Source organism: Actinia tenebrosa, unplaced genomic scaffold (assembly GCF_029948245.1).
Source record: "Actinia tenebrosa isolate PJP-AT-01 unplaced genomic scaffold, QUT_ActTen_1.0 PGA_scaffold16__25_contigs__length_10494907, whole genome shotgun sequence".
Taxonomy (NCBI): domain Eukaryota; kingdom Metazoa; phylum Cnidaria; class Anthozoa; order Actiniaria; family Actiniidae; genus Actinia; species Actinia tenebrosa.
The window spans coordinates 7735529-7749954 of NW_028292576.1; the positions used below are offsets into that span (position 1 = coordinate 7735529).

At 38.5% G+C, this 14426-nt stretch overlaps 2 protein-coding genes and 1 long non-coding RNA gene across 3 annotated transcripts; 1 reads left to right on the forward strand and 2 right to left on the reverse strand.

The window, feature by feature from the left end:
- Positions 1–1175: 1175 nt before the first annotated feature.
- On the forward strand, positions 1176–12935 carry LOC116302022 (trypsin-3). The gene is made up of 7 exons (XM_031711206.2): positions 1176–1313; positions 1740–1766; positions 2518–2679; positions 10130–10499; positions 10880–11100; positions 11916–12117; positions 12617–12935. The coding sequence occupies exons 1-7, from the start codon at positions 1277–1279 to the stop codon at positions 12735–12737; spliced, it is 1140 nt and encodes a 379-aa protein (XP_031567066.1). The 5' UTR covers positions 1176–1276; the 3' UTR covers positions 12738–12935.
- LOC148910695 (uncharacterized) lies at positions 2894–5225 on the reverse strand. The gene is made up of 5 exons (XR_016119969.1): positions 5135–5225; positions 4849–4908; positions 4620–4667; positions 3636–3695; positions 2894–3109 (listed from the first exon to the last, which is right to left on the reverse strand). It is a non-coding gene; the product is annotated as an uncharacterized LOC148910695 (long non-coding RNA).
- Positions 5270–14418, reverse strand: LOC116302023 (uncharacterized). The gene is made up of 14 exons (XM_089031238.1): positions 14385–14418; positions 9744–9943; positions 9228–9253; positions 8999–9120; positions 8805–8842; positions 8673–8715; positions 8212–8270; positions 8081–8105; positions 7778–7818; positions 7639–7681; positions 6886–6939; positions 6737–6775; positions 6157–6234; positions 5270–5815 (listed from the first exon to the last, which is right to left on the reverse strand). Exons 2-14 carry the CDS (start codon positions 9860–9862, stop codon positions 5633–5635), a joined length of 870 nt encoding a protein of 289 aa, XP_088887364.1. The 5' UTR covers positions 9863–9943; positions 14385–14418; the 3' UTR covers positions 5270–5632.
- Positions 14419–14426: the final 8 nt, after the last annotated feature.

Sequence of the window (14426 nt, forward strand, 5' to 3'; positions counted from 1 at the left end):
TTTAATGGATTTTTTCTCGCCATTATTATCTTATTACTAGCGGGAAAAATTAATTCAGAACGAATATTTAACCGCTTCAGTGATTTTTACCCATATTCCTTTCGGTCCAGTCGCGTAGGCTTGAGCCGGTCGACGACAACGTTTTTTGAATTGACTGTATATTATTTCACTACACGACGCCCAGTTTGTTTCCCTTAAATGGACCTTGAGGAAAACTGAACTTAACTGAAAATGAAATTCATAATAAGACTGGTTGATTTTCAAAATCAAAATGAAATTTTTAACCAACGCGTATTTTGGGGTGCACTGGGCTTCCTGTGGAGCTGTGACTCGAGTGGCTCACTTATTGTGGAATAACCCATAGTTCCTTGAGAGCATCACTGTATAAGCAGCTGTATTGATTCAGACAACGGGGAAAGATACCCCAAAGTCAATAAACCACAATGGATCTTTACACTTAATATAATAGGTATTGTACTTGATGTTTAAACAGTTGAGAATTGAATAAGAGCGAAAAAAGAATTAGAGTATGAGAGGAGGGGGTTGGGGTGGGGAGGAGGCTGAGGTGAGGGGGGAGGGGGTAGTGGATGTTATAGTTTATTGTCACATTGATGGGTATGTTAAAAGGCATCACATTAAGCCAGGTAAGAAAATGTAGATCTTGGGGTTGAGCTTGGCATATGCTCAATGCAGTCAGTCAACTTTTGCCCGATATTACAGACACCTCACTATTACGGACACGAACAAAATCCCCGTCAAAACTGAATGCTTACAAAGAAATGACCATCATTGACTTGGCAATTGCCGTGGCTCGCTATCATGGACACCAAGTGACGGTCCCGAGGGTGTCTGAGAGTTGACGTTAATGCTTATTCGATTCTTTGCAACTTTCTATTGATTCGCTTGCATTGCTTGTTTCTCGTTTGCTTTTGTACGCTTACTTGTTTGTTTGTTTGCTAATTAGCTTATTTGCTTGTTTGTATGTTACTTGCTTCCTTGATTGCTTCGATACATGCTTGCTTGTGTGTCCCGCTTTCCTTATTTCGTCTATCCTTCCATTATCACTTCCATTTCTACTTTACCCTCCCCTGACAGTAAAGTTTAGTCCTTTCGACAACAACAAACACATGGAATGGACATCAAACTCTATTTCACGTCATGTTTGAACATTTGCTATCACCTTTAACGTGATGCCCCGATAAAAGGTCACATAACTGCGCTGTGTAAGCACAGACTAGATCTCCGTATAGTGAAGTAGCAACATCACCATCTAACCATGTTATGTGCATATTTATTGTTAGTCGCCTTCCTGGGTGAGTACCTTGTATAAATCTAATTCCATGTAATATTCTTTCATTCCCTCCCTCCTAATTCAAACTGGTTAGAGCTGTGCTCTTGGGTCATACATGGACTGCATAGCGGCTGCCAGAGGCAAATTCACATGCTTACAGTTTTACCCCGTTGAGCTGCGCCATTGCTGTAAAGGCGATGATGATTAGCGATGACGATATTTTTCAATCACTTCTTTTCAGTACAAAGGAATTGGACAATCAATATCAATTTTTATTCATATTTAATTTTCTTGCGCAGAGATTGCGCAATCCAGATTTATAATCTAAATGAATTTATTACTCCATGGTGGACGGAAGCGTAACAGGTTTTGCAACCCACTGGTAAGGCAGCCGATAGATCGAATTAGAATTTAGAAGTTGATTTTTACTTCATTTCTTTTTCACCAGTTCAAGTATGCCAAGGTAATGCACAAGGTATGGTTCTTCAAGTTTATTGAATACTGTGGATGTCAGTGAACTGGGTTTTCACGCCAGAAAAGCATGCAACGGCCATGTCATTAGTCTACGATTCGGCACGCAAACATGAACTTTTGTTACGACCCTCTGGCCGAAACGGTCCTGTAGTCTGTTTGCTAACCCATAATATTCGTGATTGGTTTCAAATAACTGTCATTTTATCGCCAAATATCCAATGGAATAACGGTGACAGCTTGATGAAAGAGCAGGCGCTTTCTTCAGTAGAGAGTTTTTAAGCATAGTTTCGTAACCATTATGAAGGATGTATGTATTCAACACGAACAAAAGGAAGAAAATGCTTATATAGAGAGAATCAACTATTTTAGTGTTCAAGCAAATATATGCGCTTTAGTATCAAAACGTCTTTCAAACAGCACCGACTGCAATTTTCAAGCGTGAGCACGAAGCGGCTACTTGAAAGCGCAGGCGCTTTTTGAAGGAAATATAAACACAAATAAGAGAAAGAAAATGCTTCTTATTTTAGTGCTCAAAATAATAACAAAAAAGGAAACCTCACCAAGAATAAGAAGTCCTCACCATGCTAACTCACATTTAAGTTTCCCCAACCATTCTACTGTAAAGCACACTCTTCCGATCCTAAAACGAAAACTAACGCACGAAGAGCAACGTAATAGCCGAAACATCATTGCTTTGAGAGCAATATAGGCTTGTTTAGTCTGTGTTAATTTCCCACAATTTTTCCCCTCAGCAAGCCAGTGTAGCGTGAAGACAACTACGGGCAAGTGTTGTGTCTTTCCATTCAACTATAAAGGAACTCAATACAACAAGTGTATTGATGACTATCATAAAAGGCCCTGGTGTGCAACAACCGATGACTATGACAAAGACAAGCAATGGGGTGATTGTGACTGTGAGTACCAGTAGTGCGCATGCGCAAGGAGGTGATTGCAAATGCCAGTATTGCGCATGCGCAAAGATGCACAATGAAGTAATTTCAAATACAAGTATTGTGCATACGCAAAGACACACAATAGGGTGGTTGAGACTTTGAGTATTATTAAAACGCATGCGCAAAGATACATAATTGGGTACTGCCTGACTGAGTATCACTAATAAGCACTGTATGCTTGTATTCGTAATTTTATTGACATTTATGCTTCAGTGCGCATATACAGTCATACTAACCGCTGACCGTGAATATGCGTACGTTTACAAGTTTCATTTATTTATTTAACGGAGGTAGTTATGTTTCTTTAGCAAAAATACAAAGCTGTCAACATGACCATAACTATAACCACAAAAACATATATTGAAGCATAGGGCAGCTGGGGCAGTTCTGGCTAGAGTGAAAAAAAATTAGAAAAAAAAAAGTCAGGATTCTTGTAAAAAATATTCGATAGAAAAACGATTGAAATAGGGAAATTGGCGGTTGGCATGGTACGTTGAAAAGACAAAGTACCGCTGTACTCAAGTAACAACATGTTACTTTATATGGTACTTCTATACTATAGGGTGTGTCTGTGATGTCATAGCCGCCATGATGGAGGGACTCTGGATTGCATTAGATTGGCACAGCGTGACGCTCTGCGTTTTCTTTTGATATGATTTCAAGAAAAAAAAAACAACAAACAAACAAACGAACAAACAAACAAACAAACAACAGCAACAACAACAACAACAACAACAACAAAAACAAACAAACAAACAAACAAAAAAAAGAAAAAGAAAAAGAAAAAGAAAAAACAAAAACAAACAAATATATTGGGATTATTCTTTTACGGCTTATTAACTTGTTTCTTATATTCCTTAGCATTCTCCAGACTTGTTTACCATGCACTCTCTACTTTAATACTCAACCATACTTACCCAACGTAGGTTCGTCATGACGTATCGACTTAGAGCAACAAGAAACTCTATGACTCTGAGCTGTAATAGTACAACAATAGGACGTTTGCATGATGGCGATATTTGACTTCCACTACCAATATGCTTCGCGAATTTTCTTTTTCATTGAAATTTGTATTTCCTCATGAGAATAGTAAGACAATTGGTGCTGATTAACTGAACAAAAGAAAGTGTGCAAGGGATACGGTAGTGGTAGTCAAAAGACGCCATCATGCAACGTCCTATTGATGATGTAAAACATATCAGTGACGTATTTTAAAGTTAGAGTTGCGGTATTCATTGAGCTCTTTATGATCAGTAATGTAACCTTTTTTTTCTGAGATAAGTGAACCATAATTCTTTAGTGTATTTGGTCGTTGCCAGCTACCTTCCAGCAGTGAAAAGTAAAATCATCTACGTCGATCATTTGCTCATAGTTAATTGACTATGATCCCATAACAACATGCTTAATAGGTAAAACGCTCATTGCTTATTTTTTTACGCGACTTGAAGTTGTGAAAGGCCCATTGGTCCTCTTCTTCAGTCGTTTCATACAAGGCTCATAATTTACCTATTACGCATGTTCTTATATGATTTCCGAGCCCATCCCACACGGCTTACAGCCCCATCTCTCATGGACTAGGACCCCGCTAGTTTCAGGGTGCAGTTATTTTGAAATATTTGAGATTTCACAAAACAATGTGGCGGTCATCAAGAGAATCTATCAAATATTGAGACTTCACAGCATTTAGCTGGAAAAGAAAATTAGAATGATTTTCACATGACCGTGAAAGAAAATAGACCATTTAGTTTGTAATAGTTGATAAAGAACAAAAGAAAATCATTGGTTTAGAGTCTACTACTAACTATTAGTTTGCCTATTCTTTCACGATCATATGAAAATCACTCTATGCATTCACAAATTTTGTCTTTTTGAGTTAATATGAAAACAATTAAATGACGTACCTTTTCTTGTTGAACTGGATCCGTCTGGGTGATTTTTGATTCAGTAGTCTGTTAAAAAAGAAACCACCTTTAATAATTTGGATCATATAAGATGACAGAGAATATATAGTGCGCGCGAATGACAAAACCCGCGCGCTACCGTCCTTCTTGAGCCCGCGTCGACCAAACATTTGTAAAAGGAACTCAGTTTCCTTGATGAACTAATGTGCTAATCACGATTGTTTCTTACCGTTATCCTCCTCGGCTCTTCCTCCTGATCGTTAGCTATTTGTTCTTCAGCGGGATTAAGCTGAAATAAAAGAGACGTGTCATGAATAAAACGACAAATTAACTATAACGAAGCCCTGTCAAGGGTTAATTTCGCCAAGCGAGAGCCGCGAACAGCAATGACGAACAACAGACTGCGCTACTCTAATAAATTAAATCCAACAGTGCCGGCGCCCCTGTTAGGGATAAATCCCCCCCTTCCCTTCAATAGACACTCGTTAATAAGAATTTCAAACACAATTTCTCACCATGAGAATCTGGTAGGCATCATTTCTTTCGTTTTCCATGATCCTATTGATTATGCTATTGTTTTCTTCAGATGATGACTAAAAGAAAAAAAAAAAAAAAAAAAAAAAAAAAAAAAAAAAAAAAAAAAAAACCTGGGGAAAATCTTATTAGAAAATCTATTCTTGTTGATGATATTTTGGGACTTTTTCGAAATTGCGAGACTAAAGTGTTTTGAAAATTTCTTGTAATAAGGTAAAGGATAACGATCCTTAGTTATTGCTATTGCATTTGTCGTTGTTATTTGCTGTGGATGCTATTTTCGTTTGTTGTTTGTTGTTGTTTGTTGGGGATGCTGTTGGTCACAGTTTTTATTGTAGTAGTAGAAGTAGTTATATTGTTGTGGTGCATGGTGGTCGTTGTTGCTGATGAGTAAGAATTGTTCTTTGTTGTTAAAGTGCTGGTGATGTGTAACGTCCGCTTCATTAACCTTGTCTTTTCAATCAGGCCTGACATATTTTTCAGCTTGATAAAAACAAATGAGTGGTATTATAAATGAAAGAGAGTATGAACCACGATAATAAAAACAAAGCAAATAACAACAACAAGACTCTCCTTTTTCTCACCATGATATTCTGTGAAACATCACTTTCTTCTTTTTCTAAGATTCTGAGGAATACGCTATTGGTTTCTTCAGATGATGACTGATAGCAGATAGACAGTTATTTGAAACATTACTTCATGTTACGTGTGATATTGTCAGCTTTCTTTAGTAATAATACTATGATAATTATATGATATACTTTTTATGTTGTTCTTGCTGCTGCTGCTGTTACTGATACTGTTGCTGTCATTGTATTTGCTGCTGTTACTGTTTACTGTTGCTGTCATTGTGTTTGCTGCTGGTACTGTTGTTGGTTGTTTCTGCTGTTGTTGTGTTTGCGGTTGGTAATGTTGTGACGAAGGTAATTGTCGCTGTTGATGTTCTTTGTTGTTTTCGATGTGTTAATAATATAGGAAAAGCTTTCAAGAATAATTTTCTCACCATGTGATTTTGTGAGGCATCCCTTTCTTCTTTTTCTATGGTCCTGAGTAATACGCTATTCTTTTCTTCAGGTGGTGACTGATAGTAGAAGAAAATTATGATCTAATTATATGATAACGAGGTTGTTTTATGTTGTATGGTGTTTGTCGTGTGTTGTATGGTGTGTGTTGTATGTTGTAGGTTGTAGGTTGTAGGTTGTAGGTTGTAGGTTGTAGGTTGTAGGTTGTAGGTTGTAGGTTGTAGGTTGTAGGTTGTAGGTTGTAGGTTGTAGGTTGTAGGTTGTAGGTTGTAGGTTGTAGGTTGTAGGTTGTAGGTTGTAGGTTGTAGGTTGTAGGTTGTAGGTTGTAGGTTGTAGGTTGTAGGTTGTAGGTTGTAGGTTGTAGGTTGTAGGTTGTAGGTTGTAGGTTGTAGGTTGTAGGTTGTAGGTTGTAGGTTGTAGGTTGTAGGTTGTAGGTTGTAGGTTGTAGGTTGTAGGTTGTAGGTTGTAGGTTGTAGGTTGTAGGTTGTAGGTTGTATGCTGTACTCTTTGTTAGTGGTTGCTGTTATTGATGTTTTTGATATTTAAAAAAAAATGCGTTACCGTGGATTCTTCCTCTGTAACTTGCGCTGCCATATCAACCTGAAAGCAATATTTTTGGAATTAAGCATTCATTAGATAACACTGATTATTTTTTTCTTGTCTTAGTTTTTCTTTGCTCTATATAAAACATAAAGAAAAAGCCGTCATACCTTCCTAATTTTCTCCGTCTGCATTCCTTTATTTGTTCGAACAGGTTGTGGTTTCTGCAAGTATAAATGAGAAACCTTCAACATGTTCTATCATGTTTACTTTCTCGCTAAATCAAAGGACGGGCTTACTGATTTGATTCCATATACAGCGCATTTCAATTTCCTATTGTGATATACAGCTATTTCAAAAAAGGGTTAGCGTAGGTCTCGTTGCATTTTGCATACCAAATACGGATTTTCCCCAAAGTTGGTCTACACATTTTCCCTGCATAATTAGTTCTGTGTTCACATTATTGTAAGTAACATGCAACATGCAACATGCAACACGCAACACGCAACACGCAACACGCAACACGCAACATGCAACATGCAACATGCAACATGCAACATGCAACATGCAACATGCAACATGCAACATGCAACATGCAACATGCAACATGCAACATGCAACATGCAGCATCCTATTTTTGAAATCGCTGTATCTACATTATTTCCTAGTATGGTCCATGATGTCTGGTGTCTTAGGTAAATTCAATTATATTTCTAAAGGTATCACGTATCTCACATTAATGCAGTAGCAGTTTAATGTACGAAAATTACGCCAGGCGTTTGGAGTTAATTTAAAAATCAAAGGGACATAATGAGTCGCAAAAGATTCTTTAAAAAAACTTTAATCTGCTTGAATGTCTTAAACAAAATATCGTTACATCACTCTGAATTGTTAACTACATTATAAGTATAGATTCAGTCCACCTTTTGTTCCTTTTTCTCGTTTTTGGCAGCTTTTTGTCTTTTTCTAAAACCAAGATATATTACTATGATAAGATAGTTGAGTGACGAAAGGTAGAAAAGGAGAATGTGATTCATTGAAGGTAACTACTACGTTACTTACGTTGGTCGATCCATGTTGCTGTTTCTTTGCATCAAGGAACGCTAAAAACAATGAAGCAAGAATAGACAGAAGCCAATTATAAACATGAAGATAATGACATTGATGATGATGATGATGATAGTGATGATGATGATAATGATGGTGATGATGATAATGATTATGATGATTGACAATGTGGGTGATAGTGATGAAGGTGAAGGTGAAGATGCTATTGACAATGATGGTACGTTAATGATAATAGTAATGTACTGATCTCATAGTGATGATGATAACAACGTTTCTTAAATTAATGTCAATACTCACCACCAGTGCATTCAATCTTTGGACCCTGAAAGAGATAACCAAAAACACTTCTAATTAACATGAAAGCATTCGAACGCGGCTTTAATATATTATTTTCTACAATTATGAGATAAGAAATAAGATGAGCTTACTCTCTCATCAGATGGTTCATCATACGATCGTATCTCTTGGCTTCGCGTAACAGTCTGATCTAGAATAACAAAAAGAAGAAACAAGATACCGAATATTAGACCTGTGTTCTATTTTGTGCCTATACAATTTAGTAAGAATCGTTTTCTTATGGTACCCTTCCTCGATAGGTACCACCCTTCATCAGAAAGAGCCATCTAGATGTCCACTTATAGCTTTCAATAAAGGGACATCTTAGGTAATTTCCCTCACCAGGGCCACCACTCTTTATAAGTACTTAAGATTCATCTCCAGTGATATTTTTCCTTCCATAAGGAACTGTTAAGTCATATTATATGACTCTTTATCAAGGTAATCAAAGCTTCACTAGGGAGCACCTTTCAGACCTGGAATCAACTAAAACATTTTTCAATAGTGAACAAGCAACGACTATCAAAAAACGGGTCTTTTGCAAAAGAATTACCTTATTTGCTGTCAATTCCTTTTTCAATTTCATGTTAGAGATTCTGAAGAACGAATTACATTGTTAAAAATGACAAATTCATTTAAAAAAAATTATATATCGTTTTAGTACTTTTTAAATTATATTACTCACTGATTGTAAAATCCATGAGCAGGCCCTCCATCATAATCCTATAGGGCAAGAGAGAATTTAAAGAATTAGAAAATTCATCGTGGGCTTCAAACAAAAAGCAATGCAAAATTCCACACATTTCGCTATGTAATCGTTCTTAATTCAAATGATAATTTGACTCACACTACATTAACTGAGTACAATGTTTCGTTTACCGAGGACAGATCACTGTCGTATTCCTGTTCTTTTTCGTTATCTTCCGAAGAACCCGTTAAAGAATCCAAATGAGTTTTTTCTTTCAGGGTTTTTTTAGGTTCTGCGGGTCGTCTTGCTTTGCCTATTGGATGCACACACATTAAAATGAACACAAATTGAACAAGCTTTCTTTATCTTAATTAAACAAAAATCTTAAAAATGAATAAGGAATTGTTTTAAACTACTTACGGTTATATCTTTCTATTCTTTTTCGTCTGCAGTAAACAAAACATTGATATTAAAAGAAAACAATTATGTTAGTAAAACTTACAAGAACCCTTTGGAAACTTAAACAGCACAAGAGTACTTTAGAACTTTTAAGATGGCTAGCTTTCGTTTGAACGTAATTACAATTTACAATATATAATGAAAATTATTCGAATGGTCCCAACTGTGGTAAGAAAGAATTAGATACTAGAACAGAATGGTTCTTACTCTTTGTTTTTTCGCTTCATGTCTCGTCGCGTCTGTCTGCGTCCTAGCTTTCGAAGATATGTTACAAACGGTTGGTCTGAATGAAGAATGCATTGTTTACGTGATGTTGTGTTGCGCGCGCCACAAATCAAATTGCGCGCGCGCTCGCTCCCGCAATTTTTTTTTCACAAAGAACGTTCTGGACTCCCGAGACACGCTGATCCAATAGACCAGTACGCCTATTGCTTGTAAACTTTTATTTTATTCATGAAAAAAAGAACAATGACTTACAAAAAGGACATGCTTTGGTCCGCACAACAGAGCAAATTAAGAAAAGTAATGCAGGATGGCGTGTGGTAAACCCTTTCACGCGTCTGCGCTGTCCTGGGTTTAATTTTCAGTCTCCGCATGTGAGCTGCCAGAGGTGCCTTCACATTTCTTTTGCAGTTCGACCCTGTTGAGCTGCGCCACTGCTGTACTCACGGTGATACCTAGCGATAAACTCAGTTAAAACAAAAAACAAAAAACAAAAAACAAAAAACAAAAAACAAAAAACAAAAAACAAAATAATAATAATAATAATAATAATAATAATAATAAAACATCTCAGTACTACCTACATATTTACCTCGAACTAATTTTATCTAAATATCTAAATATTTTGTCATTGGTTGCAGTGGTGTGCAAAGTCAAAACGGAAGACCACAAATGCTGTGTTTTTCCATTCACCTACAAAGGGAAGCAATACGACCAGTGCATCACATCCACGTTCAGCGGTCTCTGGTGTGCTACAACAAGTAACTATGACAACGATGGTCAATGGGGCAAATGCGTCATCGTACCGCAGCCTCCAGCACAATGCGGCAAAAAACCAGGGATACGAATTGTGGGGGGCTCAGTGGCACAACCTGGAGAGTGGCCGTGGCAGGCTATGTTGATGACATTCTATGGGACTCAATTCTGTGGGGGCTCACTGATCGATCCATTCTGGGTTCTGACAGCAGCGCATTGCCTTGAAGGTGTCACAACCTATGGAATAAGCGTCAGGTTTGTTGAATCCAAAATAAAATGAATAAAGAGATAAACCCTGTGGTAAACCTCTGTGAGGCTTGCTCTTCGATCCTTCTGGGTCCTGACAGAGGCTCATTAAGAGGAAGAGTCATTTCCTCTCTCGTGCGGAGTGTTTGTCAGCTCATTTGCCAGTTTTCGATAGCATTCGTTCTGGCTGACAGCACAAGGTGGTCAGTGTTGAACACTATTATAATGAGATTCAGAGATTTTTTCAGCTGATTGAAACCCTGCAATCGGGTAAAATAGGCACTCACTAATATATCTAAAACGACCAGCAAAATTTTACATGTAAACCTAGCGAATCCCCATCAAATATATTGTATTTTGACATCAAGTTCTTAAACAAATCTCACCAGGCTTGGCGCCCACTACAGGAAGGGTTACGTTGGAACAGAACAAGACTTCAACGTCCAGGAGATCATTATGCACCCAGAATACAACAAACCAAAGGAGTATAGTCACGATATTGCCTTGTTACGCCTCAGCAGACCTGCCATGCTTACAAAGGCTGTCGGGACAGTTTGTCTGGGTGAGCCCGCCATCAGTTTGGACAGTGGTAAACGCTGTTGGATTTCGGGTAGGTGTCCTTGTTTTTCCCTTGTTACTTTAGTGACCTGCTACTCCATGTGCTACTGAAGAAAATCCGAATCAGGGAATACGGGAAATGCAGGCTCTTGTGAGTTTGGAATGCAAGGATAGAATACTGAACTCAAAAACTGGAATCTGGAATCTGGAATCTGGACTCCATCCAGCATTTAGAATCTTAAATTCAATTTTCCAGGTTTCGGATTCCCGTAGCGTTCAGTCCAAATTTACTCACATAGATCGGTATTAGAAGATTGTATCCGTTATGCTTATTTTCCAGGGTGGGGTGACAAAACAGAGGGAGGTTCGCATCTCCTAACGCCTTACACTATGCATCGGTTCCCATCGAGTCTTGTTTGTTTTTCTGGGTGGGGTCACCTATCAGAGGGAGGTTCCCTTTCTATAATGCTTTACACCATGCATCGGTTCTCATCAAGTCTTGCTTTGTTTTTCAGGTTGGGGTCACATATCAGAGGGAGGTTCCCTTTCTATAATGCTTTACACCATGCATCGGTTCTCATCAAGTCTTGCTTTGTTTCTCAGGTTGGGGTCACATATCAGAGGGAGGTTCCCTTTCTATAATGCTTTACACCATGCATCGGTTCTCATCAAGTCTTGCTTTGTTTCTCAGGTTGGGGTCACCTATCAGAGGGAGGTTCCCTTTCTATAATGCTTTACACCATGCATCGGTTCTCATCAAGTCTTGCTTTGTTTCTCAGGTTGGGGTCACCTATCAGAGGGAGGTTCCCTTTCTATAATGCTTTACACCATGCATCGGTTCTCATCAAGTCTTGCTTTGTTTCTCAGGGTGGGGTCACCTATCAGAGGGAGGCTCATCTCCTAACGCCTTACACCATGCATCCGTTCCTATCGTGTCTCGCTTGTCATGTACCTGGGCGTATCCTTTTCAGTTACATAGTTCGATGTTGTGTGCTGGAACCACTTCAGGAGGGGAGGACACGTGTCAAGGAGATTCTGGTGGCCCTCTCGTCTGTGAGTTCAATGGAAGGCAAGTATCATGAAAATTATCTCCTAACGTTATTTCCTTTCTCTTAACAGGTAACTATGGCAATAGTGCTTCTGCTACTATGGTTACAGCTCCAATATAGTAGACGTGACCATGACATTAGCATGTGACACGAGTGAAAAACGTCTGCAGATGCTCTAAATCCGTATGCGAATTAGTCAAAAAGTCTTCATGCTATCGTAAAAATATGTAATTTGACTTTCAAACATGCGTGATAAAATGGACTTCACAAAATACCAAAACTTAGTGTCCGTATTTGAAACGTAAGGCTAATTCTTTCATATTGTGTTTGTTATTATACCCGAGACATTATTGTATACTTGGAGAAAACAAAACATTTCCTCGCTCGAACTCTTCTAAATATCTTTAGAAAACGTGCTGAAATGCACGCATGTGCAAACTTGCTTGTATGATGGCTGTCTTGACGTCATTTCCTGTCTCGTGGCCAGTTACCATGGTTACAATGTTTCTTTTGTTTTAGGTGGTACCTTGAGGGCGTGACTAGTTGGGGTGAAGGATGCGCTGCTGTAGGGACGTACGGTGTCTACGCAAGCACTCGGTATCACAAGACTTGGATCCAGAACACAATGTCTTCTAGATAAAGTAAACGCGTGCAGATACTATAGGAATACGGTCTACTATCCAATCCCCATGTATCTATTGGTATATATATAGGCATGCGTGTAAGTAATAGTTGCATATCAGGGAGATATAAAGTTAAAAGACTATCGTAGTGTAATAATTTCATTGCAGTCAATCGATCTATTGAGCAATAAACATGATTATGAGGCACTGTCAAATGCAGAGACGGATTTACATTGGTGTCTTGCCTGGCTAGTAAATACCGGGTCCTTCTGCGTTTGCATCTTTCCATTTATGTAATACGCAATAAGGAAAAACTTATATATATTTTACAACCACCACTCCCCATGCGGGGCTCTTTCGTGAGGTTCCCTCCACACGCACTACCACTACGTTCTATATTTACAACATACAACACTCAACTCACATGTTGCTTTTTATGGAGGGAGGAAACCGGAGATTCCGGAGAAAACCCTCGTAGCAAGGGAGAGAACAACACATCAAACAAACTCAACTCACATATGATCCAGTCTGAGCCAGGGCTCGAACCCGGACCACAGTGGCGAGAGGCGAGCGGTTAGCCACTACGCCACCCATGCCACCAAGTTTGTATACGAATATGTCTGCTCTCTTGTGAAATCATAAACCAGTCTGTTAATGAAAAAATTCTCTTTATATTTCATTAAGAAAATAAACACAAGAATTGCTGGACGTATCGATCACATCCTGTCATCACTTTCAACAACATTTAATGACAGATCAAGCGTGAATTACTGAATGTCATTAAACAGGGGGGGGGGGGGGGGGGGGGCGGAACCGGGGGGAGGGGGGGCCTATGAATATAGATGACCCCCCCCCAAAAAAATTGGTTCTTAGTCATTGTTTTACGGCGCATGCTTCTGCAATCAAACAAAACATTGTCATTATCACATAGCGTTAAATATGATCTTCAGTGCCCCCCCCCATATTTTTGCAGTGCCCCCCCCAAAGATTTTTAGCTTCCGCCGCCCCTGTCAAATGTTGTTGAAAATGATGAAAGGATGTCATCGAAACGTCCAGCAACTCTTGCGTTTATTTTCTTAATCAAATGTTTATCAAAATCCATACTAATTTATTCTCTTTATAATTGGATTTAATAGTATACACTTGCTATTTTCTCTCGTTTAGACTGCTGCTTTTTCTCATCCACAAGCCTCGGCAGGTCGGCGTAGTGACTTATGACTGATTGTGATTTGAATCGCCAATACTGGTTTATATTTGGGAGAGCCTACGTAGCACTCAGTTGATGAAATGTTTCAGAAAAATGCAATGAATGACACCTTATACAATAGATGGAACGACAATTACAATACAATAGATTTACTGAATACATTACATCAACTGTGTGCTATGTAGGTTCTCCCGTTTATACTTGCGGCTAGTATGTTTCTAGGGAGAAAATCAGTATTCTATATTGGTCGTAGTCGCGAAGCATATGCATATGATCTAATTGCTATCATTTCAAATTACTTGATATCGGCTTCCTATCCGGAGGACAGAGATGCGCAACAGTGAACTGCATAATTGATATCAAAAAACAAAAGACAAAACAACTGGTCATGCATTAGAAACTATTCTTAACCTGCTGACTATATTTTGTTCACGTTAAATTCTCTTGAATTAAATACCTCACAGTCGCTGTACAAGCTGCTTCAGTACTACACCACATT